Genomic DNA, 24,044 nt, shown 5'->3' with positions numbered 1-24,044 from the left:
GTATAGAGTGAAATTTTACTACTACTTGATAGGGTTTTACCTATTTTTAAGAAGGAACCCTCAAAAAAATGTCCAGGGGTACTGTGTAAAGAAAAACAAATGAAAAATGTAATCAGTTTACCCAAAAAGGCTATCAAAGTAATACAAAATGAAAATCAATGCCCTTTAACTCTGTGAGCATAAGGGCCCAGCTATACATTCAAATTAAAACTGGACAGAAACTAGCTGTACAGTTGTTACACACTGGGCACATCTACATGAGATTCTTACAGAGCAGTAGGCTAATAACACTGCACATTACTGTGTGCTGGTCAAAAACTGTGTTGATACGCTACTGCGCAGTGTTATTAGGCAACTGTGCAGTAAGCATAACCCCCTCCCCCCCCATGCACTGGCACTACTGAGTAGTAGCATGATTTACTGAACGTTGAATTAGTACTTGGTTAACCAAGTACTAAACTTAATGCACAGTAACTAGGGCGCATTAATGAACGTATAGACATGCCCACCATCAAGCAGTAACTTTATAGCTGGTAGGATCCTTTTATAGCTAGATAGTCATTTTTATCACGTGATACTTACTTTGCACATGTGACTGTTTTAAATATATTGTACAATTTATTAGTTAATTGCATAATATATGTAACATATACAGAAACTAATATGTAAAAGTAGGAAAATGTTTAACATTCTTAAACAGGGTATATGATAACAATTTCTTATTTTGTTAGCAGCTCGTAGAAAACATTTATACTATCCTCTTTCAGAGAGTTTAACATAAGTTGCCTGAGGTTATTTTCAAGGATGCCTCCAGGGCAGGGTAGACATGTTATATTACAACCTTTGAAAGACATGAGACCTTTCCACACTAAAGTCATAAAAGGCAAACAGAAAAAAAGATTAAACAGACCTGGGTATGGTTAAAAGCAATGGTACTAGGGTATAGATTTATTTTTAGTGCATGATAAGAATTTTAAAATGCAAGTAGACTTTACAAAAAGTAGCTATGTGGATCCATCTATTAGAAACAATGTGAAATTGCCTAACCACAATTTTGCTGGGAGAAAATGGACCAGACTCTGCTTTCAGCTACAGTAATATAGATTCGACCTTATGATACGGCACATAGGGCTGGATGGTGTTCCCTCTAGCAGCAACAGTAAAACTTTGATTAATTTCATATGGCATAGGATCCAGCACATGATCTTTCTTGCAGTGATCCCATGTCACAAGGGAAAAAATACACTCATGCATCTCCCCAGCATTACTCCAATATGATATCATTTACTACCCAGGATACAGTGTGACCAGAATACAGCATACTTTTGTATAATGTTTATTACTGCAGATACCATGACAGGGCTAGTCAATCAAGGATCTTTAACTAGAATTCTGATCTACCCACCTTCTCCATACTCTTTGGCTGAACAGCTACCGGGGGGGGGGGGGGTGGTATCCTATACCTTAATGATTTAGTATATAAAAATGGAAAATTAATAAAGTAAAATGAAAACATGAATGTACCATATCATACATTTCTAAAAAGTATAAGTTTATAGGATCAAACAGATAAAAATAAATGAAGGGATGCAATAAAGGAAAGTACCAGACCCTATAAGTCATATTCCTATTGAATATTTCTGAGTCACGTGAATTATCCCAGTATTTCCTCTACCAGGGGTTTTCAACCTTTTTTGGATCAGGGTACCCCCAGTGGCTGGACGTGGGGTGGTGGGAGGGGTGGTGTGCGGCCACATGCAGCGCATACCCCCAGGGCGTTCTCACGTACACCCTGTTGACAACCCCTGTCCTATACTATATGATGAGCATGTACAAAGAAAGGAAGGTGAAAAGGGAAGACTAAACAATAAAAGGTTCAAATTTGTTATGCCACAATACCTATGATATTAACAAACAAGAAATTGCCGTGTATAACCATTTTGCATGAGTGAACTAAAAAAGTTGAAAAGCATAGTTTCATAAAACAAATAGGCATGTATGTGAGTTAGAATGCATGTGAGAATTTAAAACAAAACCATTACTTTCATTTTCAATTTTAAAGATCAAATAAACAGTTTTGATATTAGTCCAGTAAATTAAGGAGAAAAGAACAAATAATTCTTAAGATTTCAAAGGAATGATGCCAAATATAAGGTCAAATCAAATGTAGAAAGGTACTAACTTTGACAGGTCATTATAAATCAAGCCTGACAATTTCATAAAATATAATCAATAAAAAGTATGAAAGCCAGGCAACAGACAAATTTGAGTGTTTCATAAAAATAATTCATAAGGAAAAGTGACATCTAGTTTATTAAAGTGAACTTTATACACCCTGTCAAAAACTCATATTGAAGATTGTTGTGCTAAGTGGAATGTTGTGGCATTTAATTTCATTGCTTATTATTTACTGCTGAGAAAGTATGCATTTGTGTATTTTTAAAACAAGCTATTCAGAAACAAGATACATATATAAGATCATTATATTTTGATTGAAACTGAAATTTGAATGCATGCATAGTAGACAGTCTGCTAAAGAAAAAGGAGGATAACCATATCCAAATACCTTTGTTGTTTGCCATATCCTCTAGAGAAACTTTTGGGATCCTCTCATACCCTAATATTGTTCCCTGATTATACATATAATATGAAAATCAGGGGTCCAATCATCTCATTCTGAAATGAATACTCCATGATGTTTTAAGGCTTCTGACTCATTACATTTAAGACGTAATTAATAAGTTTATCACTCCTTAAACAGTAACCTGAGAAAGTCAATGTAAGGCATGATAATACAGTAAACAAGGCACAAGTTATTCCACATATAACATTTAAACAGTTTCTGTCTTGTTTGTATCACACCTTAAACTGAATGTGCGTCTAGTTAAGGCTGGCCCATGACAGACCCTGGCATTCAGCTGAGTGTCAGGATCCAGTATGGGGCACCTCCACGGTCTGAGACAGAGTTGCCCCTTACCCAATCAGGCTGGGGGTAGAACCAGTCCTTGGACTCCAGGGATTTGGCCAATCCCTGGAGGCAGACAGGAATGGTGGGCAGTAAGCCCACCATTGGAAAACAAATACCTGACTGCACGCTCACTGCATCCAAGACCTTTAAAAACTACATGTGCATCTGAACAGCACACTTGATTTTTTGACATGGCCCCTAGGACCAAGGAACCTCTCCCCAGTCCTGAGGTCCCTGTGTAGCAGGGATGTCAGAAAACCCATGTGTGCAGCTTAGATGCACACATAGTTTTTAAAAGTCCTAGTATGATGGCACTTCAGGACTGGGGAGAACACTCCCAGATCAAGGACTCCTTGTACTCCAGGACATGTAAAAATGATATGTGCTGCCCAGCTAAGGGCACACATGGTTTTTGCTCACCTGTGGGTGCCAGGACACCAGAATCAAGCTGCAGAAGCCTAAGGTTTTCATGAATCCCTTTATTGCCTTTGGGAAAAGACAAATGAGGAGACAGGGAGAAAGAATAGACCACTGCTGTGTCAAATAGGATGAATATACCATGGAGGTCACTGGTAGCTCCTTGTGTAAGAAAATGAAAGAATCCATGTATAGATGGTCCTTTCAAAGTACAAATCATAGGCCCCGTATTTAGATATGATGCTGTACTCCTTTTGAATGAAAACAAAACCTCAGACTATCTTCAACTGAGCACAAAAGGTGAAGAAAGAATAAAAAGAGTGGAAAATCAGATCCAAAATAAAAAAGAGCTAGATTAAATGAAGTGCTATATATGAAATTAAGGATAAGTCATGCCACTTTATTTATTGTTAACTTTGATTCAATCTATTTTTGATAGTGCAATGATAGGTAGTAGGATCAACAAAATGTAAAAGAATGCACTTCAGCCACAAGATGTAGGATATTTACATTAAAAAGCTTGAAAATGTATATTAAAAGTACTACTGAAATGCCATGTCATATCAATTCAGTGATGGGTCAAGGCATAAATGTATTACAGTATGAGTCATACCAAATCTATAAAGACACAATTAATTTTTCAAGGCATCATTCTGACAGGTGCTGGTTATCCACCACTCCCAACATCAGGAAAAAAAAAGGAATCACACAGACAGCAATCATATGAATTGAAAGAAGGACTAAGGGCAAGTAGACATGTCTAGAATGCTAGTTTGGTGATACCAAACAAACTACTTGGTTATTCAGTATATTGTTGTACCTATGGCACTGTGTAGGTATACTATGAATACATTTTAAAATATATTGCTTAATACAATAAAGTAGTTCGCAAAGAAATTTTAAATGATATTAAATGAATCACTTGATAGACACACCATTTTTTCTCTCTAAATATCAGGTCTTCTAAATGTAAACAAAAATGGTATTGACACTACATGACACCTTGCATCCTCTTTAACACTGCTGCTTCAGCTTTAAGATTAGATGCAAAGATTATCTGGCTTCATTCTGACCCCATTTGTCTGCTTATATTCTATGTTTAAAAAAATCAGGGCTTATAATAGCTGATATAAATATAGAAAGTAAAATCCTGACTCCTTTGAGTTGTCCTGTCATTTCAGGAAGCATACCTCTAATGATGGTGGCCCTAAATATTAGGGCTGTGCGAAGCTTTGGCTGCTGATTTAATTTGGCGGAGATTCGGTCCAATTTGGTGGCTGAATCTCTGAATCTGAATCGAATCAGAAGACCCTTTAATCTCTCTGAATTGAAGCGGAACCCTCTGAATTGATTCACAGAGATTCGGAAAGATTCGACGATTCGGACATAGACACAGCTTTAAATGTTTTTTCTACATGCCTCAAGGTACCAGGCAGCTCGTGAATGCTGAGATGGCGGGGCAGATGGAACGTTCCACAGGAGCTTGTGGGGGGGGCATCCCCAGCAGACCCAAAAGTGGACCAGAAGCACTTCCGGTCCACTTCTGTGGCTGCTGGGAAGTGCGTGGGCCCCCCCACAACCTCCCAGCTCGGTGACTAGTGCCTCCTGGGTCTGCCGGGGCACCCAGGGTCCCTCCATCACTGATCAGCAAGCTAGAGGGGTGTGAGGAGGGTGGGGCCCACATGCTCAGCAGCAGACCAGAAGTGGACCGGAACTACTTCCCATCCACTTCTGGGTTTGTTGCCAAGCATGCAGGCCCCCCAATCCTGCCATTCCTGTGGGAGGCTCCATCTGCCCCACCATCACAGCATTTACAAGCCATGCCTGGTACCTTGAGGTATGTAGAAAACACATTTAAAAGCAGTATCTACGGCCAAATTGCTGATTCTCCAAATCAGCATCGAATCTTCACATTCATCTGAATCGAATCAGGGCAGTGATCTGAATCAATTAATTGAATCACTGTCCCCAATTTGGGCTGAATCCAAATCAAATACGGTCCTACAAAATAGATTTATAAATATATATGTGTGGTTGTGTGAGTGAATTAATATTCAGTTCTCAAACCTAAGCTAACACTACTGTAGTTTGTACAGTTAGTTATAAGGGAACATGAACTACACTACCCTCTACAGACATCTTAAATCCCAATGCTATTCAAATGCAACAGAAAAATAGGAAGTGCAACAAGAGATACACCTGGCTAGACAGCAATCTATTTAAAGAGTTAAAACTCAAAAAGGAATCCTATAAAAAGTGGAAACTTGGTCATAGTGCAAGGGAAGAATACAAGAGTATCACACAGACATGTAAGGAAAAAATTAGGAAGGCCAAATCCCAATTTGAGATGCAGCTGGCAAGGAATATAAAAGGTAATGAAAAGGAATTCTACAGGTATCCTAGGGTATTGAAGAGATTGGCTGTATAATTTCACAGGCATTGGCAAAGAAGGGGAAAAGAAAGGATCCAGAAAACTAAAGACCAGTCAGCTTAAGATACTGGCTAGCCTCTCTATCCCTAGGAAGATCATGGTGCAGGTACTCAAGGAATTCACTGTGAAGCATCTAGGGAAGAACAAGGTGACCAGGAATAGTCAGGCTGGATTCATTGTGCCTGATCAATCTGATTTCCTTCATTGGAAAGGGACTTAGAATAGATGACTTCATGATCTTCCAGTGCTACTTTCCTATGATTCTATGAAATTATACAAGGATTCGGTGTTCTTGAATGTTAAAACTGCCTCAGTACAAACAAATGAATTGGTAATAAAAATGTAGGATAAGCTGTAGCACACTGTTCTCTTTGAATAGGCTTATCTGAAGCCGAGTATCTTCCTAAGTTCCAAATTCACTTTCCATAGCCAGATTTGAAACAAAGCTCCCCTCTGTGGACCCATCCAATTACTATGCTTCTTCCTCCTGGGTTTTTTGTTTGTGCTACTTTGCCCAAATGGATGTTAAATTATGACTGCATAGCAACTCTTACAGTAAATGGAAAAAATAAAACTAAACAGATGAAACATCTGGTGAAACAAGGATCACAGGGTATGAAATGACAAAAGAAACAGCAAAAAATCCAAGAAACGACTGAAGAAATAAAGATAAAAGGTATATCAAACCAACAAAAAGTAGCTAAACAAGGAAAATAAAGTTTAAAGGAACAACAACAAATGATACCAAATTATTCTGGGTGCTCAAGTCCCAAGCTGATGGAGAAGAGCTGACAGAGAAAGACCCCACCAAGCTAAGTGAGTGAGCAAAAAGTATTGCAGATAAGCTTCAGTGTCAACAAGTGCAAGGTAATGCACCTAGGGAAAGATAACATCCACTGTATGTACACAATGACTCTGAATTAGCTGTATGACTTGGGAAAGGGACTTTGGGGTCATTGTAGATAGTTTTCTAAAAATGTCAGCCTAGCATGCACAGTAATCAAAAAAGGTCAATAAAATGTTGGGCATCAATAAGAAGGGAACTGAAAACAAAATGGAGAACATCCTCATGCCATTCTATAAATCCATGGTGCACCCACATCTTGAATACTCTTTGTAGTTATAGTCCAAACAACTCAAAAAGGATGTAGTAAAATTGGAAAAGGTACAGAGAAAGGCAACCAAAATAATTAGGGTCCTGGAACAGTTGACATCCTAAAGACAACAAAAAAAAGCTAAGACTCTTCAGTTTAGAAAGAAGAAAGCTAACTAAGGGGGAATATGATGGAAGTTTAGAAAATCATGAAGAGTGTGGACCAAGTGAACATGGAACTGTTGTTCACCAAGTCCCAGCATAGTAGTGGGGAACCTCCTGAAATTAGTTTTAAAGCTGTCACCTGTTAATGAAAGAAAATATCTTTTTATGCAACACGTAGTTAACTTGTAGAATTCACACCCACAAGAGGTGGTGGTGGCTGATACATGGCCAGATTCAAAAAGGGACTGGGTAAATTAATGGATGATAGATCTATTAATGATTATTGAACAGAATGGTCGGAAACATTTCCTCTGGTATGTCTAAAGCAATAGTGGTGGATGCCAGGGCAGGTACTGAATAGGTACAGATCACTCTAGAGTTATCTAGTTCAATACTCTCCCTCTAGCATCCATCTCTACACTGACAGAGACAGAATACTGGGCTAAATAAACCATTGGTCGACTCAGTTGGGAACTTCCTATGTTCTCATGGTTCAAGCATGAGATGGTAGGAGATAACCAAGAGCATGAGGTCAGTGGGGGTTTTCTTCTTGTATTGCAGGAGGTTACTGCGGGGTATTTTGGTGGTTCTTTCAAATATGCAGTCTATGTCTCTACTGGAATGTCCTTGCTGGGTAAAGGCAGTTTTCAGTTTGGTGACTTTGGTGTCACAAGTATTCTCCTCAGAGCAGATGTGGTGGTATTGACTGTAGAGTAAAGCAAGTGTATCAAATGCACTTTGGCCTCTGGTCTGGATCTGGACCATGGGGCTCCTCAAAAGCTGTATTTTGCCCAGGGTGGTGGTGATAACTGCAGCAGCAGCTGCGGTAGCAGATTTGATAACAGATTTGGTAACTGCCTTCAAACATTTGTCACTAGAGAGATGATGGTAACCTATACTTTGAGGCCACAGGAGACAGGATAAGGAGTAATGGTCATAAATTGCAACAAGGAATATATAGATTAGATATTAAGAACTATCTCACCATGAAGCTGGTTAAGATTGAGGCAGACTACCTAGACAGGTTGTAGAACCTTTACCTTTGGAAGTTTTAAAGAGCAGGTTAGATAGGCACTTGACTGTGATATTTTAGTATTGGATGATCTTGCCTTGAACAGGGGGTTAAGATGACATGACCTCCTGAGGGCCTTCCCAATCCTACTATTCTAGGATTCCATGTTGTTATGGTAGTTTATCCTGACTATATTTTTGTAAGGGAGGTGATATTTTGGGATATTCACATATTGCAATAATTATTCTCTAATATGGTTGGATCTGTATATGCGGTCTTCTTTGCTCAATTCTAAGAGTATTTCTAACATATCAGAATGACGGCCTACTTGTACACAGTCTATCTGTGTTACAATTCCATCTTTCCTTTGTTCAGCATTGAATCTGACACAATTAAAATGTTGGGAGGTTTATCATAAACTTTAATGGGAGTAAGAGTGAGACTGCAACCACTACTGTTATCATGAAGGTCATAAGAAGAAATTATGAAGAAATGCCATGAACAAGCTGATAAACTGTGATTCTGAAAGACTAATTTAAAATGAACTATGAGCTATTGAAATGCTACCCTTGTAGAATATTTTCTTTATTGCTTACATTTATTGCTTATGGAAAAATATTGCATGACAATTCTAATCTTTCGCAGATCTACATTTGTTAGCAGAGATGCTCAAAAGCCACTGCTCTAAAAGACCCATAGACAACCAATTTACCAAAACCCATGATCTTATAGATCTTGATTATCCAAATGTTACTGGGACTTATAATTCTAAAACTATTGGAGTCAGAGATGTGAAAATTATTCAAATTCCATTTAGTTTAAGACTGCATATATAAAAATAACTATCCTACTTCCTCTCCTTTCTTATTACTCAAAAACACCTGGCTAAAACATTTGCTAATAATATCCTATCAGAAGCAACCATCAGCTTGTTAAAAAACACTTTTCTATTTTATATGGCAAGGGTTTGATAAAGAGCTATTAGATTGTTTTAGAGTTGCTCACTACTTACATTGATGTCTTCCAAATCTAAGTTATTTAGAATGACATTGTTCCTCTTCCAGATGATGGGAGGTCTCAAGGTTCCTTGAATGGCACAACTAAGGACAGCACTTTGTCCTACTGTTGCTGCAGTGACGCTTATTTTCTGATCTTCCGGCAGACTCAACTGAACCACCTCTGTAAGATATATTGTTTGTAAGGTTAATTAGCATGCAGTTTTATAAGGTTAATTAACATGCAGTTTCTGTACTCTAGTAATTTAAGGTTTTTAATTTGAATCAAAGGGAAGAGAACTTCCAAACGACCATAGGAAGTTTAAACTGTTTCAAATAAAAGGTCAGCATGACATTTCAATTAAATTGATTGACAAGTATCACCTTGTAAGAAGAGAAGCATTTAATATGAAATAAATTCCTGAAGCAAGTTTAATAGATGACAGACTGGATACAAAGGTGGACACATGAAGTTGTTTAATTGCCTGATCAACACAATGCTTCGATCTGCTCTTAAACCAAAATTAATCTTTTTATTCACTACTTACTATACTATAAAGGCAAAGGCAAGTTTGCTTTCCTTCTGAGGCAAAACATAAACAGAGTCAAAGTAATAAAATATGCTAGTATGGTCAGAAACATAGTGATGGGCACGAGAGGGGAAAAATATGTGGGGAGCCAAGGTTAAAGGTCCAGAACTACAGATTGCTCAAATAACATGGGATGCAAAATTAGATCGCTGAGACCTGACTGTGTAAATATTAAAGAAAAAGCTCAAGTGCTATTTTGACAGGTCTGCAAAAAACCTGCTTTTACTTTTTTTTTTTTTTTTTTTAATTTTTAAAACCATTTGCAAGTATTTGCTCAAACGCAGGAATTGGCAACCTATGGACTGAAAGGTCCAATCCAGTCTAAGGCAGCATTTGTCTGCAGCAACCACCCATTCCCTCCACAGCCCTGCTGTTCTCTCATGCTTGCACTTACTAAATGACTTGCACATGACTTACTAAAGTCATGTTTGCCACAGAATTTGCCACTCCACTGTGCTTTTGGGCAGGCTGGGATCAGTGGTGAGAGTAAGTGCAGGTGATTTTGGCCCTCCAGGAGCCAGATACCTGTTGCTCAGAGCATGGGCTGAGTCAAAAGGAGCAGGAAAAGGTTGCTCAACTCCTGCTCTAGGGGAATAGTATAAAGAAGCTGAAAGTTATATGGCTAAAATCCCAGCAGGGGCCAACTTAAAACAATAATAGAATGAATACCTTGTCAGAACCAGTATTATAGAAATCAAATAACCCAAAAGAAGACTATTTCTGTTTAATTTAACATTTTTCAGGGAAGATGAGTACATGACCATTACGTTCTGAAAACAGAGACAAAAATTTCTAGAAAGGCTGATAAATGTCTTTGAAATAGAAATAATGTCCTACTTAATAAGAGATATCAATTGACCAAGGATAGAACACTTGTCATGTACATCTGGTCCCATCATCTTCTCATCTGAATATTTACTTACACATCTGATATGTGTCTGTGTTCAGATGATGACAAAGGAGCACATGGAGATTTCTTGAGTGACAAATCTGCTCATTGCAACTATGCTTGCTTTCCTTTTTAACATCAATGGAAACATGATTTATTGATCAGGATGACGCTATACATAAAGATGGAAATGTCCTTCTAACTCTCAGAGTGAGATTACACATTACCATTAGCATGTGCTAAATCTAAGAAATATTAGACTGTGTTAAAGATAGCAATGCTGTGAGCAGTCAGACATTTAAGAGTTAATATCCTCTCAAATGGGCCCTGCTCAGATCTGCCACTAGAGGGCTGGCAAGCAGGGGTTATGGCTAAGACAAGTCTGCCCTGCTTGCTGGTTCTCTAACACACTATAGGCTGGGGGCGGGAGAAGGAACCCACCCATGCCACTTCGATACAGTCCCCCAGTTGCCCCCTCCACTCCTCGAATTACCACCTATTGACCCTCAGATCATTCCCACACCCTCGATCAATCCTTCCACTCCTGCCACCCTGCTCCTCCATGCCCATTGCCCTGCTGACCCAATCAATCATCTCAAGAGCAGCAACAATGCACATCAGTAGGGGGAAACAGTTCCCCCTTCCTGCCTTTTCCTAGACTCCTGGAAGTCTGTGCCAACCCCACATGTCTGGATCCAGCCCCTCCTGGGCCCCAAAGCTGCCCTGCAGCTCCTTATGATAGAGGGCAAGAGGGAAGCAGGGATTTGTTGGACTGCTGCAGGACTGGCACTTTTCTGGACCTGTGAGGACCTGCTAGGCACACTCATGGCTGCCTGCCCTCCTTCCCCCATGGGGAGCTGCTGGGCAGCTACCTATGGGGCCTGGCAGGGGCAGTGTGGGCTTGAGCTGGGGCACAGGGAGCTGCCAGGTCCACCTGCCCCTGTCCTGCAGCAGCCCAGAAGCTCTCCCACTCCCCCTGCCTCTTCCTCTATGTCTGTCTCCTTTACCCATGCCCCCCTTCCTTTGTCTCCCTTTACGACCTTCACCTCTTTCCCTTCCCTTCCTACTCACCTGCTGCTTGGAAGTCCCCAGCTGTCAGTCTAGTGTTGCAGAGTCCTGGATGATATCTAGTCCATCTAGGAGTGGTGCCTCCTGGGGTACCCGAGGACCACAAATTGGTGGTTTTATTTCACTTGAACTGCCAGAAGTAACTTAACTCTAGCTGGATAGTACAGCTAAAAGATAATCCTCACCCAAAGTGGCATAACTTTATGACATCTAGAGGGCACTTATCACTTTTTAATGAGCTTCAATATGCAATCATTTGCATGCTAAACACACTTAACATTGTAGTAATATGTAATCTCAACCTCAGAAGAATACGTATAACTAGAGACCTACCAAATTTGCAGTGGAAGTGGGGTGCATGGAAGCTCTTTCAATCTTGCAGGTTCCCCTGCAGGCCCCCCTCCCCACAGATTAGCAGAGTGGCCCTGCTGCTCACAGCTGGTCACTCCCCAGTCACTCCTGATTGATGGGGAAGCAAAAACTGCAGTTTTAAATATAGCACCATTTTTACCTCCCCACTGATCAGCGGCAAACAGCAGGGCTGCTGGGGTTCCTTAGCCAATCAATGGAGGGAGGCAAAAATGGTGCAATATTTAAAATGGAGGATTTCACCTCCTTGCCAATCAGGAGTGAGCAGAGAGTGGGTAGTAGCGAGCAGTGGGACCTCTCTGCCAATAAGTGACTGGGGGGAAGAGGGGCAGTGTGCAGGGGAACATGCAAGATTAAAGGAGTGAATGCACGCCCCACTTCTGCCGTGAATTTGGTAGGTATGTATATAGAATTTACAATCCATCAGGAAAATATGATTGCAAATTATGCACCGCAAGAGCACTGCTAAATTAATTTTACCAGATTTCTTCTATGAGTAAAACATTTCCTTTTCCATATAATGACATTTGAAAACAATAAGAAACAGTGCATTCACAAAACTCTTCCAAATGAAAAAGAAATTAAAATGCATTATAGGAACATATACAAATCACTGTGTCCGCCAAGAAAGTGCTGAAACATCTATGATATAGTTTAGGAAAGTGCTGAAACATTATTCCATTGAAACATGTTATAGTTTAAATGAAATATATGTTTTAATTATATTTCAAAAAGTAGGAGAAACTGGGTACATCTATATGAGACATTTACTGTGCAGTTGACTAATTAGCTACACAGTAAATGTCACACATCTACACGTGCATCCCTATAAGGCCAGAGTAGATTAATGAACTCTGCAACAGGAGTTATAAATACTTGCAAATACTTGCAATAAGCTCCAGAGTTTATTCATGCATAGTAATAGCATGTGTAGACATGCCCACTGAGTTGGGTTATAATTTACGTAGGTTAGGTCATGCTATGTCCTGATGACTTATTTGGGAAAGTATGTCACATAAATGGCAAAAAGTAACTTAGGATCCAACAGAACTGGAGAGCATCAATAATTTAGATACAAAAGACCAGAATAACAGAGTAGATTTTTTGAAAAGGAAGAACAGCCTCAGAGATTTCTAAGGAATAGAGAATTACTGATATTTGACAATCAAATAAGTTTGCAAACTGGAAAAAAACTGAAGACACATCTTTCATATTGTGAGTGAGATAGTGTATCCTTATTGTTAGATAGTTAAAAAAAATACTATCTACAGAATCAGTTTGGAACATCTAATACGTACATGCATATACACATTTTTTAACAGAGAGAGAGGTATGAAAAATACAGTAGTTTGAACAGAGGAATTGGAAACAGGAATACTGAACTCCAATTCTGACACTTTCTATTATTATTGACAGGTCACTTTTTCCTCTTGTGTTACTTAGTTGTCTGTAAAATTGGAAAAGCAATTACTTAGCACATCATTAGGACTCATTTATATATTTGTAAAATATACTGATGTGGAAAAATATTATTTCAGTGATAAATATTTGGAAATATTTTACAATATGGACAGAGGATATTTCACAGGTGATTTAAAAGGGCTACCTGTGGTTCTTTAACAAACTTCCTATTAAGAATGAAAATTAAAATAGCAACATATTGCTGTATTAAGAGAAAGTTATATTATTGGGTCCCTGGCCATATATTTATTACACACACAATCCTGAAGCACAGAATCTTCTCTCTACCAGTCTATCAAGTCTCCTAAAAATCCACTTTTTTCATGATGATCATAATATGCAAGTAGGTAGTACTTAAAAAAAAGAGGCAAAATCCCTACTGGATTTTCAAGTGTTTTCTTTTTCTATGGGCCTGTTTTTCAGATGTGCTCACCACTAAAAACTACAGTTGAGTTAATGACAGCAGCAGATGTTTAACATCACTCTCTGGCATATCAGGAATAAGATAGATGCTAAACAAACAACATGATATATCTTAGTAACACCACAAAGAGTCTACCCTGTAACAGAGCAGTGTAAGGAGGAAGTTTCAACAAAAACATGACATTTAAAATCACTTTCCTTTCTAGTTTTCCAATACATAACATACTAAATATGGAGAACACATCAAAGAAGTGAAAATATAGTAGTATTTTTATATTTGAGTTTTTAAACATGACTGCTGAAATCACTCCAGAACGAATTTGATCACTGGCACTAAAAAAAATAACTCCTCCTGACTAGAAAAATATAACAGAACAGCTCGTTATTCATTATATGAAATGTCCAAAATATTAGGGGTGCACCAATAAAGATTTGTTGGGCTGATACTAATGGCCAATTATTAATGAGCCATATCCACTGATACCAATTGCTAATATGCAAGGCCAGCAGCTTGGAGAGCTGTGGCCGGCTGGTATGTCTGTTGGTGATAAGGAGGGGAGGGGAGGGAAGAGGCATAGGGGCCCCCTCACAGATTGAGGCCCCCCACAGTGAGGGAGGGTAGGGGCAGCTGCTGCCCAGTTGGGGCAGGGCATGGGACAGAGCCGCAAATGGCTCATCCAGGGGCTGCAGGGTGGGGGTTGGCTCTCACTGCTGCATGCACCCCTGAGGGAGGCAAAGGGAGGCATGTGCCTCCCAGAGCTGTGAGCAGGGTAAGGGTGGGCTGCTGCTGCAGGGTGTGGATGGTGGCAGTCCTGGGCTCTTCCCAGCAGGGGGGGGCTGGGCTGGGGCTGTACTTGGGGCAGGCGGCAGTACCAGCTCTGGGTGGAGGGGGGTATAGGGTGGGCTACAGCCACCCCAGAATTTGCCATAGTTCCCCCCATAAGCCCCTCCCAGAGCAGCAGCCTCCTCTCACTGTGTGCACAGATCTGGGGGTCATGTTCTCCATCCCTCCCCAGGGGGGCGCAGAGTGACAGGAGCCACCGCTCGCCCCCCCCCCCAACCCACCAGACAAGCTGCTTGCAGCTCCATTCTGCAACCCATCCCACTTGGGCAGTACCTGCCCCTGTCCCTGCCCCAGCCCCACTCCTGCCCTCACTATGGGGGCTTCAATCTGCCCCCCATGCCCCTTTCCCCAACAGATTTACCAGCTGGATGCTGCTCTCTAGGCTGTTGGACTGGCTGTGTGTATACTGTGGCCATGTGCATACATGGGTCATTTACTAATGACATCATTGGCCACATCAGCTAAGAAAAGCTGATTGCCAATAATGTCAATATCCCTTTTATTGGTACTGATATGATATGGACTGATGTATCAGTGCACCTGTACAAAATATACCATTAAGAGTATTTACATATTCAATATATATCAATACCAAAATCAATACATAAATATATGTTAATATATACCTCAACATAGTCATGTTCAGCACACATTTGAATTGCCAAAGACTAGGCTGAGATGTTTTTAGTTCCTCTTGCCTCCTCCCAACACAAGTCAGTAGAAGCATAGGCTAACAACTTCAGAATATTTTAACTTAATATGGATAAATAATAGATTTATTTTACTTTTCTACTCTTGTAACATATTGTGCTGTACCATATTTATCAAACTAATTAACATAAGTCTTGGTATTTGAAACAGGCTGTCAGCATGCTAAGTGCTGCTTATGTTTAAAAATGCTTTTTAATAAATGCATCATATCGCACAGAGCTGAGGGATTTTCTCTATCAGAACTAAGCCAATAAATCTACATCTATATAATGCAGTGAAAACCCTGACACAAAATACTACTGTTTTTACCTTTTTGCTCACTTCATTTTATGTCTATGGAAACCTACTTGTCTCCCTTGTACCTACACATAATTGCACGAAGAAATGAAGTGGTGGCTGCTACAGTTACTAAGAGAGTGAACACAAGTGAAAAAGGCAATGGTCTCAACTTCCTCTAAACTGAACTTTACATCCACAAACACCAATGAGGATGGGAGTTTCTCAGAAGAAAGAATCCTATTTAATTACAACCTCTGTGACTTTCCATTTATATGCAAAGGGGTGGGGGAATATTACTAAAGCAATAGCCTCAAACTATGCAATTTCAGGAAATCAGCATAGAGGGACAAAGGTCTAGAAGGTGCCTCCCAAGCTATCAAGTCCAATGTGCATTTGCTGGCAACCATTTTTCCAAATGATCTACAAGTCATACTATGACACATCTTATGAGACACCCTACTCAAAATGTGACATCAGTCATATTTCAGTATAGGGTATCATGTTCAATGTATTCAGGTGTAGGAATCTCAAAGGTAGCAGTCCATTCTTCTATATGCAGACAGATTTTAAGAGGGAAACTGAATCACTATAAGAAATGAAAGAAAGAGGTTAGAACAGCTGGGGTTTTTTCATCATTTATCCATAGTTAGAATCAAATCACCAAGGAAACATAATGCTTCCCTTGGCAGGAATGCAGAACTTCTGAAATGCACATCAGTTTAAAAAAAAAATATATATAATTTGAGTGGTGGTGCAATCTATGACATTTCAAAACAAATGTATTCCCAAGTATAACACAAAGTTAGTTTTTAGAAGTAAAGAAGAAAAGAACAACATTAATGCAGAGCTATTTTAACTAAGAAATTCAGCATGAATGAAAAATAACAATAACTATATAGCACATAGCCTTTAAAGGAAAAGTAGTTTAACCTTTAATTTAAATGTGCCTTTATCGCATAATTTCACAACACATCTATTTGATGCAAAAGCAAGTAAATAATTCAAAACTGTTATTAGCAAAACAAGTGCTCTGGAGGCCTTTCAACCTCACATTTTATGGGAAGTAAAGCTTTTCCCATTTTGTTATTGCTTCTGGTATTTGCATTTTTCATTTCACATGCAAGGAAAAAAATGCATGGTTCGTGGAACAAAGCTTTAATAACTGCCTTTCCATCAGTGTAATGCACAATGAAAACAATGTAATTGAACAGAATAATCAGGAGAAAATAGGAAGCAAGTTCAAACTCCATACAAATTTCAACTCAAAGCTAAACAGACTCATTTTACAAGTTAAAAGTTAACAAAACTTTGATTATGTTTTTAAAATGAATTTTCAGTAATTCTTACAAGTAGCACCAACAGCTCTAAAATGGAGGTTTTTCTGTCTTTATCCAGGAAGAAAGAGATGCTATAATAATAGACTGTTACACCACTGCCCTTTATCTTGTGTAGTCATTTGCACCAACAGCAAGTGAGTGCAAATTGCTATGATATTGATTTGATATCAGTTTAATAATTTAATACTGGTGCAAATGATTACATGAGGACCTGAACAATTATGAGTATGCCAGAACTGACCTTCTCTATCCTGCAGGATTTCTGTGTCCCAGCTCTAAACAGGAAGAACCATAACCAGATATGAGGCTGCTGTTACACGTTACCTTTCCAACATGTTAAATCCTTTTAAGATATGCAGGTACAAGGTAACCTAGGGGATAGAGTTCACTATTTGGCAAAAGGTGGGGAAGATAACTAGTACGGCAGAAGTGCTGGACTTCAGGAAGACCAACTTTGGTAAATGCAGGAAATTAGTTAGGGAGGGACTGATTGGTAATAGCCTTGCAGAGATGGGAGTCCAGGAAGGGTGGGCATTTCTCAAGGGACTAATCCTGCAGGCACAAAAAAAAGACTACCCCAGTCCACATAATGGGGGGCAAAAAAGCAAAGAAACCCTCTTAGCTGAGCAGGAAAATCCAGGACAGCCTAGTGAAGAAAAGAGAGGCCCATAGGCTGTGGAACCAGGGGGCAGTGAAAATTGCGGTTTGACTGCTGGGTTAATCAATCTAAGACAGGGGATGGTAATTTGCAGCCTGTGCACTGGATCCATCCCACAGAACCCTTGGGTCTGGCCCATGAAGGCATGGCTTCAGTGGCATTCAGTGATGAGATGCTCAGCACATACCACACTGCAGCAAGCAACAGGAGATTCAATGGAGTTGGGGCTCTATCCACCACACCACAGCTGGGTGAAGCGGGTTTCAGAGGAAAGGGGTCTCTCCTTGTGCCACACTGCAGCAGGAAGAAACAGTGGGTTCCTATGCCAGCCTACCTCAGATCTGAGCCTGTCACCAGACAATGTTGCCAACACCTAATCTAAGGGGTATACTTTACAGCACACATACTGTTGTTTTGAACCAGGAAAAGAATACAAACAAATCTGGAGTGTATCATGCACAGCATGATTTCTCTTTCCAGATCTGTTCTCTTCTACCTACAGCCACATCCACACATCTCAAGAGGCAAAGAGCAGAGTCTGAAAACATTTAGCTGAAAGCATTGGAAAAGAATCATATAATCCAGGGTAAAAGCAAACCTACAATGTCTGTGGATTTCCCATGACTCACAGGGGAACTTTTCTGCTACTTTTTGTCCCTTTTTGATAGCAATATGTCCTAGCTACAAAGTACTTATTCATTTCTGCAGAAACCATGCAATAATGTCAGGGTACATCTACAGAACTGCTGTGACTTTAGCTTATGTAACCAATACCCAAGACTGATTTAAACTAGGTAGAGCAGATACTGGTAGCTGGAGCTACTATTGCTATCCTACTAGGAGCATGAGCTAGCTAGTTATAAGCCAACTGGAGTTCTCTACATGAGCTGTAGTCACTGTAGGCTACTTACACCCTAAATCTCACTTATTTCATGTTCTGAACATTTTTTTTCAATCATTCTGGTATTTTCAAAGAGTGAAATTAAATGGGAGTAATAACTAATGCTTAATCTACCTTTAACCTATTCAACATGATTGGTAAAATGTATTATTCCAAAAGGTTAATTTTATGGGGAATGTGGATTAAAGATAAAAAGATGTGAATAATCTGAATAGTTTGGGCTGATACTCTCCATATATGGGAGTTCTTCATAACACCTTCCAAGCTATCTATTTCTCTGCCAAATTCTAGACAGTTAGAACAATTTTATTTTTTTTTTAAATAAATGAAATTATTCTAAAAATGTTATGTGCCTCTTTTCTTCTATGACTAAATCTTTCATATACAGATCTGCCCCAGATTATAGTAAAACAGCTACAGCAAACTGCCTACAGAGGTAATTTATTAGCTCCTTTTAGCCCACTAAATCCAATATTCAATAATAGAAACAATTAAAATGACAGTACATTTTGTCTAATGTGTTTCAAGTAGCGGACATCAAATAAGCTTCAAGAGCTTTAGGAAGTCAAGATGCTGTTGTGTTATCGTTAATACATAAAATTCATGCTACACTTTTCTCTGGAGTAGAAATATTAATCTTCTATTTAGACAAGAAAAAAATTATATCAATTTTCTCTTTTCCAAATGCCACAGTCTATAAATCAAAGCTAAATATATTGCCCAATGGAGACATACATATATGATTGATACTTTTTGTAACAGAAATTACCATGTGACATGCAGTAATAAATGTCATCAAGTAGAAAATCTTTTTAAGAACACTGTATAAATTAAGTAGAATATTTGATTTTAGAAACTATAGTACATGGTCACAGATATTTCCATTTAAAGTAACCACCTGCTGGGCCACGGCGCCACCCACTGGCCACGCAGCTGTGCTGGGGCTGCTCTGTGTTGGGACTGCCTTTCTAGGCAGCCCAGCAACAGCAGCTCCTTTGCTGCTGCCACCAGCCCCAACCCCACAGTGCAGGTGGGCACCAGCATGCGTAGCCCCAACCCCATGCTCCTCACACCAGCTCCAGGCTTGCCCATCCAGGCTGAGCAGCAGTGGCAGGAAAAAGAAACTGCTGCTCAGTGCAGAGGCAAAAGGGGCCCCTTGCTATCCCGCTGCTAGTGCTTCCTGGTACAGCAACCCAAAACCAGCACCAAGCTGCCCTGTGTCTGCTCTGTTGCCACCACTGCCCTGCGGAGCAGCCCAGAGGCAGTGATGCAGTGGAGATGCAGGGAAGCCTGGTGCTGGCTTCTGGCAGCTGCACTTGGAAGTACCAGCAGTGGAAGGGGGAGAGGCCACTTTTCCCCCTGCGATGAGCAGCAGTTTCTGTCTTGTGTAACCACTGCTCAGCCCAGACGGGTGAGCCTAGAAAGGCAGTCCTGTCATGGAGCAGCCCCAACCCAGCTGTGTGCCCAGGGAGTTGTTCCTTGGCCCAACAGAACTGAGGGACCCACCAGAGGCTAGACAAAGCCCCACCACTGGCCTGCCCAGCCAGCAGTATCTGGCTGTGCATGTGCCCAGCCACTGGAGTAGTGAGAGGTGAGTGATGGGATTGCGGGGGGGGGGGTGTGTGCTGCGGGGCAAGGAAAGCTGCTGTGGGCCATAGTGGTGGTGGCCCTGGTGCTGCTGTGTGCAGTTAACCACAGCTCTGCCAGCCCCACAGAGGGTTCCCTCCCCATCAGAAAGGGGCTTGTGGTCCCTGACATTATGATATGTATTGCTGCCCCCACCAAGGGCCCTGCCCCCTCCCACTGCAAGAGCTGGGTGGGGGCACAGTCATATGCCAGCCCTCAGGGCCTCTTGGGGGGGCAGGGGTAGGGGTTATTCCCCCTCCCCTCCAGCATCTGGGAGAGGAGACAGCAGAGGGCTTATCCCCCCCCACAGGGAGCGAGCGCAGCAGTGATGGCAGGCAGACCTGGCTGCCAGTGGGGTAGAGGGAAGACTAACCCTCCTCCCTGCCCTCCTCTGCCTCAGGTTCATAGTGGCCCCTGCTGCAGCAGTGAACAGGGAGCACCCAGCAGACCCGGCTCGGGTCCCTGATGGTGGCACAGGGAGAGGGGAATTGAAGACCTCTCTAACTAGAATCCTGCCCCTGCCTGTCTTGGCTCAGGCTCAAGAGCAGAGGGACAGGGCCAGCCCGGTTGGGCTGGAGCAGTGAGCCCAGCCCAGAGAGCATGCCATGACGCTGAAAGAGTCTGGTTTAACTTAAACCAGGAAGGGGTCTGGGACAGACATTGCATAAACCGGTTTAAGTAAAATCAATTAAATGTGCTACTACATTCAACCAGGTTTATATCAAACTTGTTTTGGCCATTCTGAAATGGGTTTATACACACTGAACATCTGTTCTTTTACAGGTTTAAACCAGTTTCTGAACACTTAAACCGGTTTGTGTGTAATGTTTATCCCTAGCCACAGTAACAAGGACATACATGATAAACAATGAGGAAACTGCAGCAATTTGTGTGTTGTTTTTTTTAATGAACGATCTTTAGATTTTGCAGCAGTCAATCCAATTGGGTAATCCTGGAAGGGACGCCTTTTGTCATCAAGTCAAGTGCATGCAAACATTTCAAATTGCCCTGTTTGTTAAACAATGAAACTTTGCCTGTTCCAGAACCTTGGTTCTTGGATGGCTGGAGACCTAATGTTCAGATTATTCATGGCCTGTTGATATTCGTTTGATCTTGGACCAATATTGTGCTTCAGCTTAAAACACTCTTTCCTTTCTCTGGTAGTTACCATTATCTTCAAAGTATTTATACACAGAAATCATCACTATTTTGCCAAGCTCTTTTTGTTTCCTCATAAGATTTGCCCCATTTCCTTGATCATAGTATTTGCTCTTATCTGGACTTATTCCAGTTTGATTGGCCAACGGTGAGCAGAAATGTACACAGAATTTCAGAACATCTATTACCAAATACCTCATATAATGGTACTAATACTCCCCTGCATTTAATGAAAATACACTGTAAATCGATCTGCTGAAATGTAAGCAAACAAGAACTAGAAAAACAGCTATAAAGTAATGGCCAGAATTTTATTACCTCATGAAATATTTCAAATTTTCCATGTGCTCATGCAAATGCAGCACATTGAGACAGGGTGGAGTGGCCATGGCTGGCAGGGGACCCCTGGGAGGAGGAAGGGGAGCTCAGCCTGCCAGCCCAGGGCTGCACCCCCTGACCCTGTGTGCTGGCTGGGTCACAAAGGTGCTTCAGGATAGGACTAGCTGGCAGGCAGCCTCTGCACTGAAGAACCCTCATGTCCCAGCCAGCCCCTCCAGTGCTGCTATAGAGTTTTTTATTCCACAGTGGGATAGCACTTGTATTTACTGCTATGGAGTAAATTATTTTACTCCAGCCAAATAGGGGTACATGTGTAGGTAGTGAGATGTTTACTGCACATATAATTAGTCTACTGCATAGTGTCTCATGTAGATATTCCCATTGAATGTCAGAATGAAACTGTAGAAAATACTCAGAAAAAATGAGCAAAAATACCAGTAAATTCAATTTAGATAAATGTTAAGTAATACTGATATCAAGCAAAAGTACAACAGGGGGGTATTGCTGGTTACAGAGGAGCAATATGAAACAATATATAGATATAATAGGTCTGAGCTTACAATTTGATGTTATCAAATTAAAAAAAAAAAAACCCACTATACAGAGATGTGTTGTTTACAAAACAGTATTATAGCTAAGTGATAATTCCTCCAGATATACGTTCGGCACATTTACAGAATCATGTGCATCCTGGAGTTCCCCACTATTAAAAAAAAAAAAAAAAAAAAGCTATTAAAGAAAGCCTTCTAAGAAAGCATACAAAGGCATGAAAAAATAAAGAGATACAAAATGTAATATATACAGTTTAGGGAAGCTGAAAACAGAGACAGGTGTGTATAAATATATTTTGGGAAGTAAACTAGAAGATAAGGGATTTACTTAAGAAACTACAAGGAGTAAGACACTGAATCCAGAAGAGGTGTCATGTGTTAGTTTAGATCTGTCCAATGGGCAGTCTTCAGGATCCATCCTAGGAGCCACTTCTATTCCAAATCTACAACTGCTGCCACTGAGGTTTCCAGGATCCTCTTCCCCACTCTGGCTTCTGTTTCCTACCCCCACCCCAGGAGCTGCTACTTGCATGCACTCCTGAGACAGAGAGCACATACTTAAAAGATACTCCAAAGCCATTCAGAACTGCTCATAGCCCATCTTCACTGCATACTTTCTAGAACCAGATAAATGGAATGGGTATGAATGGGTGGAGTTTAATTCTGAGGCTTATCTGAGAGGTTAAATAGATGAGACCAAATGGACTTCCTGGATCATGAAGTCCTGTCCTCTGCTGTCACAGACAAGCACATCATAATTCCTCTTATAAACCAATCAGTTTATACCTTTTACTCAGTCTATACAGTTTAAACTCCATCTGAAACCAGTTAGATTTTTTGGATAGTCACAACTTCTATTGGAAGGCCACAGTGAACAAAAGGCACTGATGTGGTGGTTAGAAGACATCTTCTAATTTCTAGTTTATGCCGATTTCCTTATGCAGACTTGGTCCTTAAATTAAAAAGATCTTCTCTTGCCCTGGTATTTAAATCCTTGCTGAATTAGTAGATAGCAGTCATATTCCTTTTCTACATTTTTTTGCTATGCTAAGTGGTCAGTAATGCTGTTATATTGCATTTAAAGCTGAGAGCTGCCAAACAATGGGCAATTACTCATCACAAGACAAAAGAAGTTTGTAGGTTATTCCAAAAGAAGTCATTTATAAAAATAACAAATCAGCCTTATAGGTACCAAGTAATCAACACATTCACTTTGTTATCTATGGCCACCATTTTTAAAGAGGGTGGCCAAGTACCAAAATTAGTAAAGTGACTAGGCTAAATTTCATCCCTAGCAACTCAAAAATGATTTCCAGTCATAAAAAGTCCCCTAAAAATGCACAGACATATATATATATATATATATATATATATATATATATATTTATATATTTATATATATATATATATATATATATATAACTGGACTAATTAAGCTCTTGATTTTTGTTTCTGCCCTAGAAATGTTAATTTCCATTACCATAACCTTGTTCCTGTTAGCCTTCTGGGGCTGCTTCCAGACATATAAAAACCAAATCCATGGTGGTTTACATTAAACTTGATGTGCTCCCATGCCAAGCCCCATGCATGCCCAAGAAAGGAAGCACCTTAGTTGTACCCAGCTTGCCCAATATCTGTAAAGATCAGGTGCTTTAGCAGGGCATTTTTTCTCTAATCTAATACCTGTTAAATCAGTTTTAACTTAAAGCACCAAAAAGCCCCACTAAAGTGCCAGATCTTTACAGGCACTGCAGAGCTG

The 24,044-nt window shown here is 40.3% G+C and overlaps 1 protein-coding gene across 3 annotated transcripts in view; it reads right to left on the bottom strand.

Moving 5' to 3' along the window:
* FSTL5 (follistatin like 5) overlaps positions 1-24,044 on the bottom strand; it is a 627,705-nt gene that overhangs the window by 157,987 nt on the left and 445,674 nt on the right. For all 3 annotated transcript variants that reach the window (XM_019481445.2, XM_019481443.2, XM_019481444.2), the window contains exon 7: positions 9,099-9,265. In XM_019481445.2, the coding sequence (XP_019336990.1) occupies positions 9,099-9,265 (167 nt within the window). The remainder of the gene's footprint in view (positions 1-9,098; positions 9,266-24,044) is intronic.

The sequence above is a fragment of the Alligator mississippiensis genome, chromosome 2, assembly GCF_030867095.1.
Source record: "Alligator mississippiensis isolate rAllMis1 chromosome 2, rAllMis1, whole genome shotgun sequence".
In the NCBI taxonomy this organism is placed as follows: domain Eukaryota; kingdom Metazoa; phylum Chordata; order Crocodylia; family Alligatoridae; genus Alligator; species Alligator mississippiensis.
The sequence above is the reverse complement of the archived record's forward strand: the minus strand, read 5'-3'. Positions and strand labels throughout refer to the sequence as shown.